Source organism: Macrosteles quadrilineatus, unplaced genomic scaffold (genome assembly GCF_028750875.1).
Source record: "Macrosteles quadrilineatus isolate MER2022 unplaced genomic scaffold, UCM_ALF_1.0 Scaffold_4__1_contigs__length_99947679, whole genome shotgun sequence".
In the NCBI taxonomy this organism is placed as follows: Eukaryota; Metazoa; Arthropoda; class Insecta; order Hemiptera; family Cicadellidae; genus Macrosteles; species Macrosteles quadrilineatus.
In genome coordinates this window covers 90,407,059-90,431,610 of record NW_026542597.1, presented here as the reverse complement: position 1 = coordinate 90,431,610, position 24,552 = coordinate 90,407,059, and the positions used below count along the sequence as shown (strand labels likewise).

Genomic DNA, 24,552 nt, shown 5'->3' with positions numbered 1-24,552 from the left:
GGATTTTGATAGTTTTATGTGACTTTTTGGTGCATTTTGAGACAGGTTTCATATATGTAACCATACATAAGACTACATGTGTACTTAAGGTAAAATTTTGTTTGAATTTTCTTCGTTGATTTGTTGTATTTCATCTTAGTATCAAGGCAGTTAGCCTCTTGAAGTCATGGTAATTATATAGACGCGTTTATTATTTTAATATTGTCTTCTTTTGGGGGCAAACCATCAGGAAAGTGTTTATGAAATCAAATATTTTTACTCGTTTTGGGTACGGCTGATCTAATGAATCCAGCATGTGAGATCTGTTGGTTGGAAGTCCATTATTACCATTCGCTCTTATAGTCTGTATGATGGTACTTGTCTCCAGACCTCTATCAGGGCCTTATACCATTGTCCAGTCTCCAGGGAAACGATGGGTTAGGAGACAGGTTCCGTCATACAGACTATATCCATGGGCCACCATCAAAGTCCGTCAGTCAGGGAGTTCCCCTTATGATGCTAGTTCAACTACCGATGAAAAATATAGTTCTATATGATAAGAAGCTTTCCAAGTATTCAAGATTGCTCTCCACGTCAGAACCATTCAACATGTTTCCTTTAAGCACATAATTAGCTACAGATGGGATCTACTCCAGTATTCAAAGTCGTTGGTATAAATTTGCCGAGTTCCCCGAGCTTTACCCGTGCTCTCGTGCCTGCCCGCAGTACTACCAAGATAAGACATCGCTGCCAGGAAAGTGTTAAGTCTGACGGAAGATATTTCGCAGTCGCCACGCAAACCAAGACATGCCCTGGAATAAAGTTTATTTGTGGTAAAAGCTGTTTAGGTAAATCAGTTGGTTTAGTTTTATTTGCTCTGTGCACACCACGGGGTAAATAATGAGAGGATGTTCATTAAACTTCAACATTCTATTTCAAATGCTCTTTGTTTTACTTACAACTCTTTCCTAGTAACATGTGTTGTAATCATAATTATTTATTTTATTGTTAAAACATATGGTTTATTTCCAATATAACGTAATGTTCATAGTAATTGTTTATTATATTTTCTAATATTCTTTTATATTTATCATCCCAATACGCTGTTTTCAATAATAAATCTATTTTATGGCATGATCTGTAGTTGATGTTAAAATAGTTCACCATGTTTCCACTGTTTTGTAACTTGCATCGTATTGATCGACTCCGTTTTCCACCATTTCCCATAATATAGGCCTACTTACCCCACGATAGGTTGGTTGCTATAGTAAATGTTTTATTCAGTGGCATGATCTGTTCTCTGCCACTTAAATGATTCCCAACACATCTCAGTTACGTTTAAACAGTTTTCCGTCTAGAAGCCAGTGTTTGGTAATGCACAATTGTTTGTATTATGTTTTATTCAAGAGCATCTCAATTGATTCCAAACACATTGCAGTTGATTACGTCCAAATGGTTGTGTTTCCATTGTTGTGTAATAGAGACAATGAATACGTAATGTAATAGACTCTGTATACACAATACACGCTCTTTGGTGGAAATGAATTCATGTTGTGGCGAACGGTTGTGTTAAACACCAAGTGCTCTGAAATGCAGCGTTCTTTAGTTATTTATTTCTTTTGCTCCACTACATGATAAAACTATTAATTATCTATTAATCAATGGGTTGTATATATTCTCTTTACCCATCCGTGATTCATTTGTTTTCAAAGTTTAATAATAAATAAGCAATCGTTCACTTAGTTATGCACAGAGTGCAATGTTTTATTTTAGTTAACAGAGTTTAAAAGAGTAGAATTACGCTCAATGTAAATGAAGTGGACTAATGATGAAGCGTTAATCATTCAGCTTGTTAGAGCTATTGAAATATTCATTTTGAATAAACAATTTTGTGTTAGGGTTGCAGACTAGGTAATATTAATCGAAAAGGCAATTGTATTCAATTATTGTAATGTGCGTTTCCATATTGTGGAAAACACAGGGTGTTTCCAAATTGTCTGGACATATTTTGTGGAAAAACATAAAATGCCATATAAGTATATGGGTCTAAAATACCTGAATTTCTGTTTGTCGGTCTGTTTGTATTTTTTTTAATTATTTTTTATCTTGGGTTAGGTTAGAATATCGTTTATTATTTGTTATTTTACAGAGCTGTATGGTAGTCCTATTAAATTGCGTAACCGAATGTAGAAGAAAACTGATAACTCGGTTATTTGTCATCCGATTTTAACAAACAAGGTCTAATTTGATATAGATTTACATTCTCTATCTTTTTGATCTGGAAAAAAATGTTCTTAAAATTTACGGTTTTCATGAAATTTGGCATTAATGATTTTAAATGGTCACCATATTGAAACGGATTGAGATATTGGAACGAAACTTTGTAAGCTCTTTTTACCTACTAAAATACACATTTATACTAATTTTGAAATTTCTATCTTGAAAAATGCCCAAGATATAAAATAATCCTTTCTGTATTTATTATTCAGTGCGTGTTATTTTTGTTATTTCTTGTTATTTTCCTGTAAAAACTATTTCGATCATATCAAATGACTATTTTCAAACTGTTGCGTGTCCTCTAGTATGCTTGCCAAAAACTGTAAACTGGGTAAAGTAAAACTAAAATATACCCTGAAATAAAAAAAGAAATATTTAATCGACATCAACGAACTCAAGCGCAGCCAGCGTAAAACACAGAATGCAGGTTTTACAATAGTATAAAAGTCTAGTATCAATTCAATTCTATATCTCGTCTATAACTGTAATCTAAGGGCAAGATCGGTGTTATTTCAGATTAGTCCCTTGGCGGCCATTTTGTCTGGAACTGCGCTCTCTGTTGCTTCAGCGATATTCTTTTTACGATAGGAATGATAGAACGAAATGACGAGTCGGTTACCTGTTTATTACTGGTATAGAGTGCGAATTGTCTTATAGGACGGTATTTGTTTTGATGTATTTTAAAAGATTATCGAGGCTGTTTAGGTTAGGTTTTCTAGTTGCATTATGCATGACGCGAGATAAGCCTAGTTTGTAGATCGCAGGGTGTATGAGGTTCAAGCCCGTGAAATCACTAATGGCGATTGGCGCCATAACCAATGTGTTGGCGCCAATCGGTTCGAACCAAACTTAAGCTGTTGGTGCATACATCTGGAACTAAATTATCTGAGTTATTAGTCAAAATATTGCAGCTTATTGTAATCCAAGATGTATCCAAGATTGTTTGAAATTTCTCCAATCAAAAAACATTACTCAAAAACATCATCTGTCGTCTAGACAATGGACGTTTTTCCTAAAGCTTTTTCGAAAAAAATCGCTACATTTCTTCTGTTTTAGTAATATGAAAATTAAAAATATGTAAATTTAAAAATGTAAATGTAAATATGCAAGAATGAATACGTAATGTTATGTTCGTAGATAGTTTTCTACACAAAGGTTTTATTCGCATAAATTTCTTTTCTGTTCACACAAAATATGGGAATCAATTCATAACAAATTGCAGTTGATAGCCTTTAACTACCTACTTCGTCATGATTCTACATTTATGGAACGTATACGTAACGACCGTATAACGTAATAGATGTTGTGTTATTTGTATGTTTTATTCAAGAGCATCTCAATTGATTCCAAACACATTGCAGTTGATTACGTTCAAATGGTTGTGTTTCCATGGTTTTGTAATAGAGACAATGAATACGTAATGTAATACACTCTGTATACACGCTCTTTGGTGGAAATGAATTCATGTTGTGGCGAATGGTTGTGTTAAACACCAAGTGCTCTGAAATGCAGCGTCCTTTTGTTATTTATCGGTGTTATCTATCTGTATGAGAACTTATAATAAATTCTCATACACCCTTTAGGCGAACGTAGTAGCACTTGAGTTTTATAAAATAACTTAACCCTCTCACAGATGATGGCATTAACTTTTATTGTCAAAGAGATAAAATATTTATATGCTTGGAAAGCATCGTTGCAAAGATGATACTACTACTCCGTATAATTAGGGGTAAAATCTGTACTGTATATGAATTACGGCGGGTTTAAATAATTAAAGCCTCATTTCCAACATGTAAAAACGTTGATCCCTTAGTTACCTTATAATTTCAGATTATAATATTTCACTATTGAAACTTGTAGGCAATATCTTTAAGCTTGATTATCTAGGTTATTTTTTTTTTGCTTATCCCAACTTATTGAGTACGTTTAGCATATGTGGTGAATAAACTATTCTAAGATATCCAGCGTGAATCGTGTTATTTTAGAATCATCTTAGTGCTATTATTAAAACGTCGAAGAGCAAACTGGTCTGTTGGCAGAGCGTGGAAATTCTGTCCTTGTGGTCCCGGGTTCAATCCCTCCAATCGCCCGCGATGTTATCTAATTGATAATGCTGCAACTCCTAGGTCTAGCCTGAAGTAATGTGAAATCGATCTCGAGTTAAAGCCTAGCGTCCTAGAGGAAAAGATTTTGTTAATGTACACCTTAAAATATCCTCTAGTAGAAGAGAAATGCAGGTAGTCTAGCTTAGAGCACTGACATTCAGTGCTGAAGGTAAGGTCAAATTCTTAAGCAAGTAGAGTTTTTTCAACATGAGGGAAATACCTCGACACGAAAACGTACGATGTAATGATTGTTACAGTTTAGTAACAATACGCTTGTGTGACATTTGAACTTCTAGATTCTTTTCGTAATTGAGTTGTTTTTAATGTTAACAACGTAGATTTGTATGGACCGTTTCTGACATTTATAATCTTGTTTCAGCCCTACTGGATGAAGAGCCGGGAGTACTGGGATAGCAACTTTGAAGACAGATACAAGTCCAGGAAGTCCGAATGGGCTAAGATTCCTCTAAAGGTAAGAATCCTCCATAACCAATTATGCTTGCCAAATTTCTTTGAAAACCATGCCTTTATTGCCTAGTAGGGTATATTACAAAGTATTTTCATCCGATGTGCGTATTTTAAGCCATGATTGAAGGACGAGTGTAGAATGAATCCACGAACAAGCATTTAGTGGGACACAACATTCACAATTGTGGAGTTTTACGTAATAATTATACTATTGTCAAAGTTGACTCAGACTTTTTTAGCCAATTGTATTCCTCAATTATTATCATCATCGATTATCAATCATTGAGATAGGGACGCCACATATGTGTGATATATATGTGACATATGTTGTGATATTATAACTCAAATATCAGTGAAGGAAGACTGTAGATTGGAGTGAGATGATTTGTGTACCTTTGTTACTGATTAAGATCAGCTGTTTCATCAGCCAGGATTTATTTAAAGCCCGATGATCAGGAACAGCGCTGGGTCCAGTTTTGAACCATCAAAATTACTGAAACTTCTCAGTTATCCAGCAAGTCTTATACTTATCATCCTTGACAGGTTATCCTTAATATATATATATATCTTTCACTTGTAGGTTATCCTCAAGATATATCTTTGCCTTGTAGGTTATCCTGGTTCCTCACTCGCACAACGACCCGGGATGGCTCAAGACGTACGAGAGCTACTACCACTTCCAGACCCGCAACATCCTCAACCACATGGCCAACAAGCTGACGCTGCTGAAGAACATGACCTTCATCTGGTCAGAGGTGTCGTTCCTCGCACGCTGGTGGGAAAGGTTAGTATCTATAGTGTGTATGATGGAACCTGTCTCTTGAGCCTGCGTCTACTTTAATACTTTTAATTGAAATGGTGACCATACCAAAGTATTTTAAGCAAAGTACGAATGGAGATGAGTGTATGATGATGAGTGGCGGGATCTTGTAGTCTTTTTGCTGACTAAGGCTGACATGTTCCTTAGACGGGCCAGTCCCAGATAGTGGGAATGTCAAGAGCCAAGTTCCATAATTCAGACTATAATCTCGAAATTTTTAGTTGTTACTCAAAAAAGCTGTGAACAACAATTAATTTAGGAAGTCTAGAAGCTGTATGGGTAAATTAAACTTGGGCCTGTATTTAAAGGATTAGATTTTTGTTAAGAAATGACTACCCTAGAGATAGTGGTTTACAAATTTTATGTGGGCTTAGAGTTTTTAAAATTGATCTTGTCTTCGTTATGATTAAATCGACAGACCTATTAAAATTGTAGAACTGACAAAAATGTTTATTTGATTTTAAGGTCTCGAAGAAATAGATTAGGTGAGGTTAGGAAGTTATTAATTTGTTGAGAGATTTTTGATTTGGAGTAAACTTGTTTAAATGTTCAGTTGATATGGCAAAACATCGATTCTATAAATCGATAAAATATTATAGCTTAAAAATTCAATGGAATTTAGGGAAGTTTTTTTTATTAGAATTTAACATCTAGAAATGAAAAGACTATAAATATTCTACAGGAAAAAGAATTCCGATAAACATAAATTATGCATTAAAATCCACTTCCGACATTCGTGTAAATCTTGCATTTAACCAACAAAAATGCTTTGTACATTTTGCAAACAGTATGTTTTATTCATAAAAAAATGTGACGTCATTCAAACAAATTACTGCCAATAAAGCTCTCGATGTTTTCCATTTCACTGAAGCGACAGATCAAAGCGTTGTAAATATGTAATGTTTACTTGTTGGATGTGGAAAGTACGAAGAGGAATATCAATTCGCCTCGCTGAAGCAGAGACAAGCACTCTGACGTAATTTGACAATCACATGTGAGGCGTAATGCGATCTCGAGTACTCTACGCTGTAAACTTGTTAGGCAAGTAATATTGTTCAACCTCGACCTAGATGCAGGTTTCATGTACCTCTCACAGTAACTCGTAATGATTGTAGTGTAAATTGTTTGTAAAGTCTGTATGTGTAAGAGATGAATAACTCCTTTTCTTTGCATGATGGAACCGGTCTTCTGACCCTGCAAGTTCTAAATGGTTTAAAGGAACAAGGTCTTCCTGAGGACTGGTCAATGGTTTAAGGCTCAGTTCCATGTAGACGTCCGGTCAAGAGACATGTTTCGTCATACAGATTATAGTGAACCGGTAAAAAAAGGACGTGTTTGTTGACTAAGTTGTTGAGTTCTTAATTAGGGTAAAAAAACTAAAGCAAAAATAAAATTTATCGGTTGAAGAACAAAGATGGTGTAGGAGTAACAAATAATTGTAATAGTTCTTAACTATTCTATTTACCTTTTCATTTTTAAATAACTTAAACTGGTTTCTTCTTTCTTCAAAATATTATTTTTTTAACCTCCTTAATAACATTGTATTACTCTGTCTTCGTAAACTACTCAAAACTTTCTAAATTTATTTGACTTTTATGGGAAAGGATACAGTACGTAATCCTACATATGGGTGGTATTTTCACAAATTAATTATGCATACGGTGACACAAAGTCTCCAGCAGTCTAATACCATAGACTAACCAACGTTTTATCTATGCTAATACCTTGTGTACAAAAATTGTATACAAAATAATACTTTTTAACAGGAAAGTCATAAAAAATATTACTAATAATCTCACCAATAAATTATGGACATTCTTTATTTTGATAACCATTCCTCATTTCACCCAAGCCTACATTTTATTCCCAACTGCAATTTTCTTGAATCTATACCATTTACTCTTAAATTACATTTGTATTTCTAAGTACACAACAACAATCATCCCACTCAAATTCAGTCAAATTTCTAAAGATGACAATACTCTTGAATCTAGTTATTGTAAATATTTCACGTATCAAAACTACTCACCTAAAATGCCTCTACCACCTTGTCCTAACCATTCTCACTTTTTGCTTTGTAATAACCAACACAGAATGTCCCATTGATGTGTAAAAAAATTGTATGCCATGTAGACCATTTACCAAATAACTCTACTTCTTTAGTCTTTTAACTCTTACACCAATCAAAGCCAAATAGAATGGTGTGAAGTCAGTGAATGGTGTGTATCAGAGTTTACAACTGTCTCCAATCCAAACAATTTACGTCTCAATCCTTGCTTCGTAAAAACTTTCATGTACATTTTATGGCCTGTTTATTTGAAGAAAACAACTTACAACCTAACTTCGCTTTGAATTTCCCACACCTATTCACCTTGACCAAATCTAATTGAAATGTCTAACAACTACACTCTGTTCGCAGTGCTCACCCCACCAAGAAACAGATGGTACAGAAGCTGTTACAAGAGGGGAGGCTAGAGATTACTACTGGAGGATGGGTCATGACTGATGAAGCTACATCACATGTGTATGCCATGGTGGACCAACTCATTGAAGGTAAATACATTTGAAATTACTCAGTTCTCAGTTGAAATCTCTTTTTATTAAATAGATGCTACTACAGTATCTTGAAAAGTGTAGCGTTTTTCATAACAAAATTTCATGGATAGAACTATTGACTGTGTTAGTCAATGATAGAATATATGATATAAACCAAAAATAGGTCAATACATTTAAGTTACTGTATCTTTAGGAAATATGTAACCATCTTGAAAAAAGTAAACATTTCTTGCATCATTTTTCTATCACAATGTATGTTACTTGGTAAAGTCTACCTTGGTTAAAAGATGCTACTAACACATTGACAGTGTGGATGGGTAATTTTCAAATAGTCCCAGTACAACACTAATACTTCATTATCCTTTTGTGGGAACAATTGCTTACAAAACCACAGATAGTATGACTAAATGCAGTTTTGCCAGAGGTTCATGGACAGACAGATTTCTTTTGAAATAAATTTGTATTGGGGAATATTAGTATTGGTTAAAATTACAGTAGATATAGGTATAGGATAATTTTAACATGAGAGAAAATATTGACTTAGACAATTGTGGAGAAAAATATGTAAACACTTTTATCATAATGAAACCATGTAACAATTGCTTAAAACATATTGTACAGCAACTTAGAAAAACTAAAATAATCTTAAAACTCTAAAGTAGTTGATTTCCAATGTGCAAAAAAGCAAAGCAATAAGCAATTACACATTTTTTCACAAATACATAGTCAACAGTATATTTAGATTTATAAATTTTGTAATGCAATGATACTCGCCTCTGTAATACAAAATACAAACAAATATTCCTTTGTGGCTAAAAAGAACATAATGTTTGTTGCTATTGTGTAAAAAGTACTTTTCATAATTAAATGAGTAAACCTTTTAACAGTCTTTTGCAAAAGCCTTTTCCTGCCATTGAATTAATTGAGCAGTGGGTCTGAACACTGCATATGTAATAACCTGAAACAGTCAGACTCCTGCGAGAACCCCTAGGGCATCATTTGCTGGCAAACTTCTCTCTCTGTCTTCTATACTTTATATTCATTATTTATTCTCTTGTAGATAAGTTTCAAATTTAGGTGGTGCATTTTGAACTCTGAACAAAACTATTTGACTTGCTAGTTGGATGTAAAAGAAAGGATGATTTTTAATGTTCAATATTTTAACACTATGTTGGAACGGTGTGCTTAATCCGACTTACAAAGAGCTTGTGATAGCTTAGTTGTTTCAATGATTGAGTTAATAATACTTAATAAACTTTTCACTGTTCACTCTTTTATCAATAATTGATGTGTGTGACACTTCATTATATATTTGTGGGATACATTTAAAAGGTGTTTGAAACCGAATAAAGTAACAGATTATTTTACACTGAACTGCAAAATTATTTCAGTAATTTACATTATATTGAACTTAAACTTCGAAAATTTTTGTAAATATTAGTTTAGTACTTATGTAAATCAATGAACATTTTCTAATGAATTTGGGCATTATGCTTTTTTTAATATTTTTCTTTTGTTTCACAACTCAACAACAGTAGTGTATTCTAGTTTTTAATCATTCTGTACCTTGTACCACCCGATTAAAATTAATTTTTAGTTTTTCTGATATTTAAATTTCAATATTTTTCAGGTCATCAGTGGGTGAGGAACAATCTCGGCATCACCCCGAGCTCCGGCTGGTCTATCGATCCGTTCGGCCACGGCTCAACAGTCCCATACCTCCTGAAGGCCTCTGGTTTCTCTAGCGGGGCAGTCATCCAGCGGATCCACTACGCGTGGAAGCAGTGGCTCGCGGAGAAGCAGATGGGGGACTTCCTCTGGAGACAGAACTGGGACGGAGACGGTCACAGCGACATCCTCGTCCACAACCAACCCTTCGACATCTACTCCATCAAACACTCCTGTGGACCCCACCCCCAAGTGTGCCTCAACTTTGACTTCCGGAAGATATCCGGTGAATATACAGAGTTCTCTCTGACTGCAGTGCCTATAGACAATGAGAATGTGAAACAGAAAGCGGAACTGCTTCTAGAACAGTACGGTAGGACGGGATCGCTGTTTCCCCACAACGTTGTGCTGATGCCGATCGGTGACGACTTCAGATACGACCACGACATCGAGTGGGATCAGCAGTATCGAAATTATAAGAAGATTATTGAGTATATAAATCAGCATAAGGAGTATAATGCGGAAATCAGTTTTGGGACGCCCAAAGACTACTTTTTGGCTGTGAAAGAACGCATGAGGGATTTCAAAACTATTAGGGGAGACTTTTTTGTCTACAGTGATATCTTTTCTGAAGGCAGACCCGCTTACTGGAGTGGTTATTTTACTACTAGACCTTATTGGAAAATACTCGATCGAGAGTTGGAAGCGAATTTGAGATCTGCTGAAATTTTGTACACGTTTGCTCTGAACTATGCGAGACATCAGGGTTTCAATAGTACGTTGAAGGTTTTAGAACGAGATTACGAAAAGTTGACTCGGGCGAGGCAGAATTTAGCGTTGTTTCAACACCATGATGCGATCACAGGCACTTCCAAGTCGTTTGTAATGCATGACTACGCGCTGAAGATGTATGAAGGTATACAGGAATCTGTGTTTGTGCAAGGTTATTCAGCGCAGACTTTGCTGACAATGAAGGAAAGTGCGGGTCAGCTTCAGGTGCCTCCGTCAGCAAGGCTAATAGTTCCAGATACGGATAGAGAATCTTATGAGAAACTACCCAGAAAGATACCTCTCCTTATAAAAAAAGGGGAGTTCAAGAAAATCGTGCTTTTTAATTCTTTAGCTCAGCATAGACAAGACATTGTTAAGCTGCATATTTTATCTCCTAAAGTAAATGTCGTAGACTCTGATGGGAATCCAGTTTTATATCAAATCAACCCTGTTTGGAATATGACAAACAAATTAGCAAGGAACAAAAGACAAGATGATTCTTCAGAGAACAATATGAGGCTTTCAAAAACTCAGTTTGAACTTATGTTTGTCGCTGATTTGCCTCCATTGTCACTCACTACTTACATTATTGAATACTCAACGGAGAAAAACTTTGAATTTAGGTCTGTGATATATTGTCAATTGTGTAAAAAGCACACTGAATTTGATGTGAAACCAATGCAAGTAGGTGATATACAATTGGAAAACCACGCTTTGAAATTGCTTTTGGACGGTAGATCGGGTTTCCTCAAAGCTATTACGAAAAAGTCTACAAATCAGACAACTCAAGCTGCAATTTCATTCGCAGCATACATGTCAGCCCAGTTCCATTCTGGCGCTTATCTTTTCAAGCCTGATCCAAACCTGCAAGAAACCGAGAAAGAAATTTTAGACGACTACCCAGGACAGAAAATTATCATAACCTCTGGCCCAGTGTCTTCTGAGATAACTGTGATATACGGAAATTTCCTTGCTCACTCTGTAAGAATATATCACAAACCAGGTCCCTTGAGTCAAGGGGTTTACATAGAGAATCTCATAGACTTTGAAGCTCCCCCGAAGAATAGAGAAACAGAATTGTTCATGAGGGTGATAAGTGATATTAGCAACGGCGATCCGCCGGAGTTCTACTCAGATCTGAACGGTTTCCAGATGCAGAGGAGGATCAAGGTGAAGAGAATTGGTATTGAGGGTAATTACTTCCCGTTGACTTCTATGGCCTACATGGAAGATGCCAAGCACCGACTGAGTCTGTTGGTAAACCATGCACAGGGAGCTGCGTCCTGGCAAACAGGATGGCTCGAGGTGATGCTGGACAGAAGAACACTCTACGACGACTCGAGAGGAATGGGCGAAGGTGTGGTCGACAATAAAAGAACACTCACCAAGTTTTGGCTACTCTTGGAAAACACTCACGAATCCAACGAGTACTCCAAACCTAGTTTGTTAGCGAATTACCTATCCCTAGGTTTACTTTATCCCCCGAACGTTTTCATTTTCGAACCGCAGTCAACCGACGATACAGGTAAGACAAAGTTGAACTTTCACTCTAAAGTGGGACTTTTATCGAAGCCACTGCCTTGTGATGTGCATTTAATGAACTTTAGGACTTTGGCTGACCCGGCCTTCACCCAGTTTCCTTCTGAATCCGCTCTCCTACTCCTCCATCGGCAAGGGTTTGCGTGTTCCGTGGCGACCGATGTCTCCATCCCCAAGTGCGGGGTGCAGTTGTCCTCGAGTGCGTTTTATCCTAGAACGTTTTTCACAGGGCTGAAGACCAAGAGTATAGTGCAAACGTCGTTGACAGGGTTACATAAGATTAGTAATGTTAAGTCCTTTGACAATATCAGTGTACAGGCGATGGACATAGTTACAGTTAATGTTACATTTAGCCATTGATGTTACTTTATTTTATGTATAGTAATTTTTTATATCCAAGATGGAAAGTTTGATCGATAAATGTGAATCTGACTTTTTTAATTAGTTTAGTATGTATGCAAGGTATATTATGATTTCATTTGTTTAACACTTTACCGAAAGATCTGAAAAACATTTACTAATTAGCTTTTCTATTTGGATGCGACGGGTTTTATATTTCAGACGAATCAATACTTTTATTGGGCATTTTTTTTACTTATTTATTAGTTTTTTAGAGCTAGGTTAATTTAAATTCAGTAAGAAAATATTGTTCTCTAGTTTTAAAAAATGTGTTTTTTTACCACTAACGTAAAGGCTATTTTGAATTTCTGTCTGAAGTTAATATTGTTGTTATTAATTGGAAAAAGGTAACCCATCTTGGATCAATTTGTTTTATCGATATAATTTTTAGGTAAATGATGAAGTTTGTTACCGACTTTGCCGACTGACTTCATGTACAAACAGTTGTAAATAATGTAAAATATATACATATTGTAAATACCTTATCGGTCACTTATAAGCGTTACTTTAAAGTAAGTATTTTTGGACTCGTATATAAATTATATTTTCATGGTGAACAAAGTGAACAATTTGAACAAACATGTATATAACTATCCTAAAAATGTTTAGTGTTTTTATTTTATATAATTTTTTTATATAAATGTTTTTATAGTTTTTTCCAAGTCTGATTTTAATATTGGTGTTTTGATTTTTTAAATGTGCATGTGTCTTCCAAAATAAAAATAAAATCGGTTAGAAATAATTATTTTAAAAGTCTGCTTGTTTTCTGTAACGAATCTCTATTTTTAGATAACCGATATACGTTTTAATCTTTGTTGGTTAAAGTAAAAATACTTTGTTTGTTACATTTAAGTATTTATCAGCTGTAACAGCAAGCTATGTTCATTGATTTATACTCATTAATATCCTTGATATTGTTTTTACACTTTATACCTTTTACGTTTTTAACTTAAATACTTATACACCTCCTAATAATTTAAAGATCTGAATCTTGATAATACTCTAGTTATCTTTTAAGATCAAATAATGTATTTTTGTATTATTACTGCTTTAGTGTACATTTTTAATTTAACTTGTTAACTAAAACTAGTTGTGTTATTAGTACGTATAGGCATTGTATAGGGTAGTTATATATGTAATAAAGATGTTAAAATGATGTATTGCTATTACAAATAAATAACGTACTTGTGTTATAACTACTAATAATTCCAATTTATTATGGGAGCTAATTTCCTAATAAAAATTAGTTACTATCCGATTATTTTTTATATGCTAATTAAACTGTAATATGTTTTTAATGTATACGTTTTTATTTAGGCCTACACATTAAATACCACAACTATATTATTTTCAAAAGAGATCTTAATTTACATCGTTTTTTTTTATTTTAACCTTACGATGTTAAGTAAACATGACAATATTCAATTATGTATTCACAATACTTTTACAGCTTAACATATGTTATTTAAATTTTAACTTATTCTCCATGGTTGTTCGTTTTATAAATTATTTTTATTGTATTTTATACACCTTTTACTAATTTTATCAATATGTTTAGTACAGTTTTAACAACATATCAGGCTCAGTTTTGTTGTATAAATATAGGTTGTCTAAATCAACTAAAGTTTAACTAAGTGAAATTAACAAGATCAAATATTCCTTAACATGTTTGTATATTGTATTTTGCATGTTAGAACTATTAGGTATTGTTGTTATTATAATATTTACGAGAAATAAACAACATGTTTTCATAATCAACTGTTGATAATTCAGTTTAACACCTTAAATTATTTATTATTTTACTAGTTGCTAACCCCTTGATTCTTATTAGAAGAAGAGACAGTGAATAAAAAGGTGGTTGTTTAAACTGTAATAAAATGTTACATTCCCATCATTTGCTATAAAAAACGTAACTTTACAACTTGTATCAATGTATCAATGTGATCAGCTGTTTGGCAGGATGAAAATACTAATATCTATCACAATGTAAAGAAATTTAATTAAAAATGAAACATTGTAGGATTTTATTCGTAGCCAAAGAGACTAGTATAAACTTGTATTCAGAAAAAAAATTAAATTAAGTTTACAAAGGCTTCAACGTAATTTCAATTTTAATTAATTGAAAACATTTTTTTATTATTTTTGTTGATCAAAACTAACATGTGCTAGTGGACTTTTCCCAAGAAGCTTGAATGTGAAACAAACTATTGGAATATTTAAACAAACTCGGAATCTAATCATGGATATTCTTGTACACCATATATTCTGTGTCAAATGACAGTCTCTTTGTTTGCTGATTTTCAATAAAGAATTTGAATTTTTCCAGAGGTTTAACTCTGCTAAACGCAGCAAGCATATAATTGTTTTTGAATTAATGCTGGTTTAAGGTAGCTTTTGTCTTGTGGTTAATGATAGTAAAAAATGCTTCCATGGTTGGATTTTTTGATTCTGTCTTCGTGAAATATGAAAAGGCATATATAAAGGTATGTTGAGATAAGCTTAAAAACAATATCCTTTGTTTACAATACAGTCTGTGAAACGCAATTGAAAAATATAATAGCCAAAGAAAAATTCAAAGGAACTTTCTTCATCCTCATTTAAAATCACAATTTTCAAAGCTTTTTTTTATAAAGCTAAAACCCCTTTAAGTCAATATTTTTTTCTAGTCAACACTTGATTTATTTTTGTGAGAAATTTACAGTCCGGCAAAACTTCTTATAACACCCGCTTTTATTTTGGCTTGAAAGTCTAATAGTACAACAATACGTTTCAGGAAAACCAGGAAAATATGTGGTTAAACCAGGAAAACACTGACTATTTTGTAAGATTTTCTCGGAAAAGCTGTTGTAAGAAAGAAAACAAGAATGTTACTGCAGGATATATTAGACAGGGTTGGTGGCTTGTGTTGGGGAATGTACACAATAAACTGTACGACTTGTATTGGTCTGCATATTTGTGTTTTCTTGAACCACTCGAGTCCCCACTTTAACTTGAAACGTTGTCGTTGCGTTAAATGTCAGCGGTATTCCAGATTGGCCATTTTTTATTTAGTGATACACCACTTTTCTCCACACTACCTACTCTATTTTAGTTAACTATTAACACGTGGATTTATCCCGGAAAGCTGACAATTATTTGCAGTTACCGAAATTACTTATTGGTCGAAATTCGAAATTATCTGTTGAAAATAAATTACTTTTATACAAAATTATATTGAAACCTATTTGGACCTACGGTATCCAACTCTGGGGAACCACTTCGAACTCAAACATAGAAATAGTTCAAAGATTTCAATCCAAAACACTAAGAAATATTTTACAAGCACCTTGGTTTGTCACAAATAAAGTTATTCATCAAGATACAAAATTGCCCTTTATTAGAGAAGAAATAAAAAAAACCAAGCAAAAAATATCAAAGAAATTCCCTGGCAGTTAACCTCCTCGATAATAGTGAAGCAACATATAGGCCCAAAAGAGTTAATCCAATAGACCTCCCAAATCGTTTTTAATTAAACTTTTTATAAGTTTTTGTATGTTAGTGCACTTGATGGAGTGTAACTAACCCATGTTAAAATTGTCATGAAATTTACTTATTGTTCTAGAATTGAATAGATTGAAATAAATACTTGTTAAAAAAAAATTAAACCCTCATATATTACGTAAACATAAGATATTATCATACTAGTTTGCTACTAAGAAGTCTTATATTCTAACGGCAGTGAGTGATTTCAAACGAAAAAAATAACCTCTCAGAGAATTTATGAAGATTGATTACTGAATACTTAAGTTTGATGAGAACATATACTAGTATACTAGAATTTAAAATTAGTTTTACCTTTAAGTTAGTTAAGGCTATTTCATTTTGGGTTGGGTTAAGATTGCTTGGATTAGAACCAAGTCATTACCTCAAACTTTAGTTGTATTATAACGTACAGCACAGTGGTAGTCATGTGACAGAATATATAAATGGAATGTGTTATATGAAAATTACATTTTATTTTGACATATGAGATATAAAGATTTCCATCACGTACTCCCTTGGTAATTAATTTTCACCAATAAGACTTAATATAATAATTTTTTCGCCTTATTAGCGAATTTCCCTATAGGGAAGTAGCTATTAGCGAATTTCCCTATAGGGAAGTAGCTATTACCGTAGGTCTCATGGTAAGACTTAGGCCCGGGACCGATTTACATTTTCATTTTAATGTCCCCAGAGGCCAAAAACACCATTCGTTCAGATTGTTATATATGTATATATATATATATATATATAGATTTATATATATATATATATGTGTCCGTGAACACGATAACTTGAGTAATTTTTATCCAATTTTGATGAAATTTGGTTTGAAGGTGTAAGGCGGGATAAACTTGAATGAGTTCGCGATCCAGCATGATCGGACCATGGGAACAGGGTTTTATGGGGGGTTTTATGGGGTAAAAATTGGTTTTTCTCACTTCTTACCCTCAAAACACAAAATTTCCCAATCTTTCTCTAAACCTTCTTAAAGAGCTTAAAAAAACTAACAATTCAGTATATCAAAGTGTTTTTGTACGGTTATTGGTTACGGAGAAAACTAAAAAAATGGTAAATTTAAAATTCCCATGTTATTCTTATAGAGAATATTGTAAAATGTTGTAGGTTGCTTGTTTATGGATATATTTTGATCAAACTTGGCAAATTTATTTATTTTATAGTAAGCTATCAATATTTTACTAAAAACACACTACTTTATTAGTTTCCTTGTAGCAGCAAACCTAGGTACTCGTTAAACCTAATGTTATTTAAATAGATCAATTGAAAATCAATTCGGCCAAATGGAAATTCGCTAAGACGGCAGGTTTGCTGCGGCGGGGGTATTTTTTTATAAATCAGAAACGGAGGTGAACAAAGTTGTCACTTTTATAAAAATCTTGCCTAAAACCTTCTTTATCCACTAATCCGACACTCAAGGACTTACCTTGTTCCTCTCCTCTCAAGCTCACAATAAAGCTTAGTTCAGATTTTAAACAAGGCATTTTAATAACAATTGTTTTAAAATTCACTTTAGGGTTGTTTGAAATACTGCGTGTTGTGTTTTCAACGCTAAAAACTTGTCAATTTTAGCATATTTATTGTCAACATTTGATGAAACGCATTGGAATCTATGTTTTTATTTAGGTTGTACGGTCAAATGTTGGTACAATAATGTTTATAATACGCTAAAAGAATGAGTAGGTAAAAAACCTTTAAGTATAATTTAACTTGTGTTTTACTATTTTGAATTCATAATTTCTTAATTTCAACTGATAATAATAATTATAACATTTTATTTTATCGATGAAAAAGTCCTTGGTGGTAATCAGTCTTTAGAGTTCCTTTACCTTTGCAAACTTATATAATTTTCCACAGTTTCATTTACCAACAGAAAACACAAGCCTGAATATTGTCGAACATTAATATTTTGGCTATACTTTGAATATTTAAAAACCCCAATAAAGATACTCAATATTTAAATAATCCAAACGTATAATTCGTCCGGTAAAACTTACATCTTCAACCTTTCAAGCCCTTTTCTCTTTTCGCACACTCATCACATTGCCATTCAGTCTGATCTGCACACCTTCTTCCTCGTCTTCTGACGCGACGCCTCCTTCGAGGTCTACAACTCTTTCTTTTCTGCTGCTTTGTCCTTTTGCTTCTGCTCTTCCTCCTCTTCAACCTTCTTCGCGCGCTCTGTCTTCGTGTTCCTCTCTTGTGACATCCGCAGTGGCATTCTAGAGCGTTCAAGATACTCTCTGACTCCACCGATATTGGTGGTTCGAAGATTGAGAAAAGTCCATCGCTGATCATCAACACGCCGTTTTTGACCATCCTCTTGAGTGTTACCATTACAGTCGAGTCGGACAGCGGGGTTCCTTGCATGTCTTCGATGCATTCCTTGATATTCTTCGGCTTGGATCCTTGTCTTTCGTTTAGTCTGGTCAATGATTCGATCACCAGTCTAGATACTTGACGGCTACAGGACGCACCTGGGGCACCTGGTGGTCTGATTACGTTTTCGTCCATAGGCCAAGTTGTGCTGAGGGCATTCAACTAAAAATTTAGTAATTTCGTAATTTTGTCGAGATTATTTTCTGTTACTACGGAAACCAAAGGTGAACAGTTTGGAAAGCAATGTTTTTGATTACTGCAGATTTTTCTATGTGTAAATGCTTTCTTCACTTAGAAGGTCGCACATTGTAGGCCTACATTACATGTGTACACTATCATCTATAAGAGCCGTTGATAAGATTTTTTCCGGATGTAAAAAAACATTTATATTTTTGTATGTTTTTCTTGTATATATACACCCCCTTAGGATTAGCTCAAGGAAAATTAAAGGTATGTTTCCGTCTGGAGAGAAAATTATTAGGTACGAAGAGAAAGTTTTGTTGCCGACTTTGGTTTTTTTGTTATTTAACTTGCGAATATATATTTTGACTAAACAATAGTTACTACAGTATAATAAGAATATGCATTGGTATCATAATAAAAGAGTTAGGCACAAATTGAAAAATCCACAAAGTAAGAATGGTTTAGCACACATCATGTCGATTATGCTCAATTAATTTTATGGTAAATCTTACAGAGTTTGTTTGTAATCTAAGACATTGTAAACATCACATTGCATCCTAGATAAACACACCAATACATTTTCGTCATAAAGTTTGACAAATCAATTAGGGTGTAATTTTTCAATAGTTGTAAGCAGATCGTGTCATCAGAGTTTAAAGTTTTCAAGGGAGGTTGGGTTCTGTGTAAGGGAAGTATAGAGTGTGAGTGTCATGCCTGATTTCCTCCTCCAATGTCACGCCCAGATTGAATATTTTGATATTTATAATCTACACAACTGGTAAACATCTCACAGTGATTACTGTTCAATTACAGGGCGGTTCACAGGAGTAATTATTTATCTTCATAAATAAATTATGTAAACTATTTCTGTTCAATATCACGTCCTGAACGCACATTTCACGACAATATTTATGAATTCACGTGATTTTTAGGGAAATTGTTTGTCTTGGTGTAACACAGTTTGGTGATTTATTAGCAAATAGTTGTGCCATTTTTGTGGCCAAGTAAATTAGTCATACTATTGAAAAATCCAAATCCTTATGTATCCTTACGTATCCCTTTTTACAAATTTTGTTTTTCTAAATCTAACTCTTTAGTTTTGGTTCACAATGAGGGATTAAAACTACTTTAAAAAAAAATGTTTGACTTTTTAAGTAAAAAGCTGAAACAGGAAGACGCTAAATTGACAAAAATATCAACCTTTTTCGTCTTCTCATACTGTAAGTCAAATCCCTCATTTACTAAAAACGTATGTTTTTACCCAAAATTTTTTTACGTGGTTAATAAATTGGTTATAATCTGCATGACGTATTTTCAGAGCAATTATCTTTCAATTCTCTTACAGAATAAACCAAGACGTAAGTTTAACATGGCAAAACGTTCCCAGTTAAAGGTTTGAAAATGAAAATCCAGTGAGGGAAGCTTTCAAATGACAGTTGACATCGCCGACGCTGTAAAACGCAATATGTCGTTCTGTGAATCTAAATAAATATTTATATTCCCCTCCGAGTCGCGTCCGTATGTGGTTGGAATGATTTGTATTAAATATATCGTTTTGTCACTATGTTACTACTAGGACGCCTGCTTATAACGACACACGTATTGCATTTCATATATCACTTGTGTATGATATCCTATTAGCTTGTTTGATATTCCAGCCAACTGCAAAAGTAGGTGCAACGGAAGTATGTCCTTGGGTGCAATAGACTTTACTCAATCGATTTTGGAATGAAGTGGGTCGGTGTATTATTGGAAGGTTACATAGGACAGATGGTAATTCTTGTTGAATTGGCAACGTCGCAAATAGGGTTGTTTAGTGTCAAACGTCCCATAAGATAACATGGCAGACAGGTGACATCAGCTCATTAATTTGCACTTTATTGATTTAAATCTAAATTTATTAACATACATTTATTAAAATATTGAAAATAAAATATACATAATTGAAAACCAAAACAATATGAATTGAAAATCTATATCTGTAAATTTAGAGTGGAGTCAATATTTTCATAGTCCAGTAACCAAGCTTACGTAAATACACAAATACCATTAGCTGCTTCAAACAAAACAGCTGTTACAACCTTACTTGCGACGTTGCCTCTTCGAAGGTCGCGGCCAGGAGTTAAAGGTGGCCATGGATGAATGCATCGTCGAAATTAGAAAAATTATTTGGATATGTTTCACAATCCTTTTTCCGGCCAGACTAAAATTCTTAAATATGAATTGATGCAACTCTTTTAAAACTACGGTAACTATTTTCACCAACTCTTAAGTCACTGTTATCTTCTTAAGTAAGTTAGTTTACTTTGACCGTGGACGCCAACCACCAATATTAAAAAAACACCCTGTACGTAAGCCAAACATAAATATACCAACTTATCTTCTACCGATTCATATGCATAAAATATCTATGAGGGAGCAGAGATCAAATTTACGTAGCTTTAACATGGTATTACCAACCTCTTAAAAAAATTTATGAGGAGCAAGCTGGACTAGTGGTAGAGCGTAAGGCTTCGGTGCTCAAGTTCATGGGTTCAAATCCCACCAATCACCAGTGCATTTTATTTGATAATGACATGACCAGAGGGTGTCCTATAAAAACGTGGTATGTCCATAAGGTGACGTGGTATGTCCCAGAGGGGACTAACCTATTGTCCTATGATTTGAAGGTTGGCCATCACAAAGCATGTTAATTGACGAATACTTATTGGTTACCACGAAGTTAATGTTGTCATGAAGCAGATCAGGAAATAATATAATTGTAAAGTAACTATAAATTGAAGATTTAAAATGATTATTGAACAATATGTTACACAGCTAGTTCATTACACTCCCACAACTTCCAACATCATTGTAGTGAACTGCCTTAAAACCACTACAACATCCTCATTAATGAACGCACAATGTTAAACGCTGGGGTGTGGTTTCTGTGTTCTTAAGTTAAAAGTTTATTTTAAATGATTAATACTCTGTTGAATATACAGAACATTCTTCATAGGAAAATAAAGGAAAAAGATAGAAATGTCTTTATTTCTATTTAAATTGTTTGTTTGAATAAGTTTTATTTACTCCATTATATGACATACCCTGTAAACTGAAATAGAACCACGCCCATTCAAAATATACTTTTTAATTTATAAGTATGTTGAATGTATTTTAATTGAACTATGTAAACGTTGAAGTTATTTGCTATTTATATTTGTAGGAGTTAGCATTTATATTAATAGTATTGAGAATACATCCACATACAGGGTGAATTTTAAATGAGTTCCCCCCCTACTTTTTTCTACATTTCTTAAGATATCATCTCCGGACCACGTCAGATCATTGTTGAGTAGTAAGTACTTCATTTTGACTGGGTATACATTTTTGGCCGCCATCTTGGATCCGCCATATTGGATACAATTTTTTTTGTTCAAATGTAAAGGTAGAGTTGTGACCCATTATTTCAAACTAGAATTTTACGTTGATTACAATGCTGCAATTAGTTTTTAAAAATCTTGATCCGTTCTAAAGTTATGAGGACTTTTTATAACTTTATTTTTAGCGCATTTTAACATTGTGCATTTACAAACTAAGACCATAATCTCAAAATAGTGCTAGATAAAGATAAGTATACACCACCATTCATTGTCGACATATTTTCACTTGGTTATGACGGATGTAGTTTTTTCAGCCGCCATCTTGGATCCGCCATTTTGAAATTAGATCAATTAATTTAAATATGAAGGTGGTGTTGTGATCCACCATTTTGAACTACTTTTTTATGCTGAACTCAATGCCGCAATCCGTTTTTCATTTGCATCTTTGGTTTTTGAAATATTGAAATTTTAAATAAGAGTATTTTAATATTTCATCAAGGCAGCTTGATAACCAAAAACGGATTGCGGCATTGAGTCCAGTATAAAAAAGTAGTTCAAAATGATGGGTCACAACACCACCTTCATATTTAAATTAATTGATCTAATTTCAAAATGGCGGATCCAAGATGGCGGCTGAAAAAACTACATCCGTCATAACCAAGTGAAAATATGTCGACAATGAATGGTGGTGTATACTTATCTTTATCTAGCACTATTTTGAGATTATGGTCTTAGTTTGTAAATGCACAATGTTAAAATGCGCTAAAAATAAAGTCATAAAAAGTCTTCATAACTTTAAAACGGATCAAGATTTTTAAAAACTAATTGCGGCATTGTAATCAGCGTAAAATTCTAGTTTGAAATAATGGGTCACAACCCTACCTTTACATTCGAAAAAAAAATTTTGTATCCAATATGGCGGATCCAAGATGGCGGCCAAAAATGTATACCCAGTCAAAATGAAGTACTTACTACTCAACAATGATCTGACGTGGTCCGGAGATGATATCTTAAGAAATGTAGAAAAAAGTAGGGGGGGAACTCATTTAAAATTCACCCTGTATATTAGTATTATAGATTGTGTTTTACTCATAATCTGTTAAAAAAGTATTATTCGAACTGTAATTGATTATTTTTTTCACAGTTTTACTACAATAGGTATATCTTTATTGGTAAGAATATAGTATGATCATATTAATACATTTAAGATACAATTGTATATTTTTGGACTTCTTATTATGTAAAACACCTACTTGCACTTGGGAAATGTAATACATTTCAATAACATAAAATTGGTTACCATGTTAATCTTTATTTAGGTGTATAAGGAATACGGAGGCTCGTAGCTTTAGTAAATTGTTAAATCAAACCAAAACTAAAAATCACAATACTTTCAATAAAATTTGACCAGAAATAGGAAAATAAAAATTATAAGTGACAAAAGTTAAGGATCAAAGGGAATTCTTTTGGATTAAAAGACTCGACGTGTAAGTAAGATATGCTTGAAAATTATTTTTACATAAATTTGAGCTATACCTTTAATTTTTAGTACAAATAATAAATATGAGAGAGTTGAGAAGTGATATTGTACAGATCTCGAGGCCAAGCTTTAGCGTTCTTTACCCCACGTGATTTGACTTTTCCGGTTTATGTACTTTCTTTATGACATGTCCGAAAGAAACGTATTAGGAAACTCCCTCTAGGTTTTTCAGGGGAAATGTTTGTTCATAACGAAAATTGTTTAATTTTCATTCTATTAGTACATTTTAAATTTTTTTATGATTTTTACAGAAAATGGTATTCTTTATAAAGTATGTAACATTGTACAATACATTGAAAATCGCGAAAATTTTAAAGACAAATGCAGAACTTACAGTATTTATTGTTTTGATTCATTATTTAGTTGTTATCTTATTATAAATTCTTAAATGTGCAATATTGTTTTAAAGGTACATATATGGAAACAATAAAACTACTCACGATATTTAATGACATTCTAAACCATTATCATTAAGAATTAAATTTAGAATAACCAATTATTCAATTTGTTCTATGTTTAGTCAACTCCCCTCCCCCCCCTTGCTCCAAACCAAATAAAGAACTTATTTGACCATACAGGCTTATTTCAATATTAAAAAAAATTATTTCTTGTTTCCTACATTTAGTCCTAATTATTTAAGTCTATCGTATGGTATCGCTTTAACAACTTGCACAAAGACAAATGTAATTAGACATAAAGTTCAAAGGTAAATGACTCTGCCTTTGAACCTAACAGCCAGCCAATTAAGAAGGTCACATAACTGAATGTAATAGATTTGGTTCTGATATCTCCATTACCTTCGCCTCTAATTCAATTTTGTCGTAATAAATGCAAATTTTTAAAGGGGTATTCAATATTAAATTTAAATTTTGATATCCTTATCTTGTTATTATAAAACACGTAATTAATAAAAAAACATCTAGCCTATCTAAATAAATAAAAATAAATTTTAAATTAAAGTGCTTC

The 24,552-nt window shown here is 33.4% G+C and overlaps 1 protein-coding gene across 2 annotated transcripts in view; it reads left to right on the top strand.

Annotated features, from left to right (window-relative positions):
- Positions 1-13,913, top strand: part of LOC128991581 (alpha-mannosidase 2) — a 221,121-nt gene extending 207,208 nt beyond the window's left edge. For both annotated transcript variants that reach the window (XM_054414595.1, XM_054414596.1), the window contains 4 exons: positions 4,741-4,833; positions 5,441-5,613; positions 8,069-8,202; positions 9,836-13,913. In XM_054414595.1, the coding sequence (XP_054270570.1) occupies positions 4,741-4,833; positions 5,441-5,613; positions 8,069-8,202; positions 9,836-12,543 (3,108 nt within the window). In that variant the 3' untranslated portion in view covers positions 12,544-13,913. The remainder of the gene's footprint in view (positions 1-4,740; positions 4,834-5,440; positions 5,614-8,068; positions 8,203-9,835) is intronic.
- Positions 13,914-24,552: the final 10,639 nt, after the last annotated feature.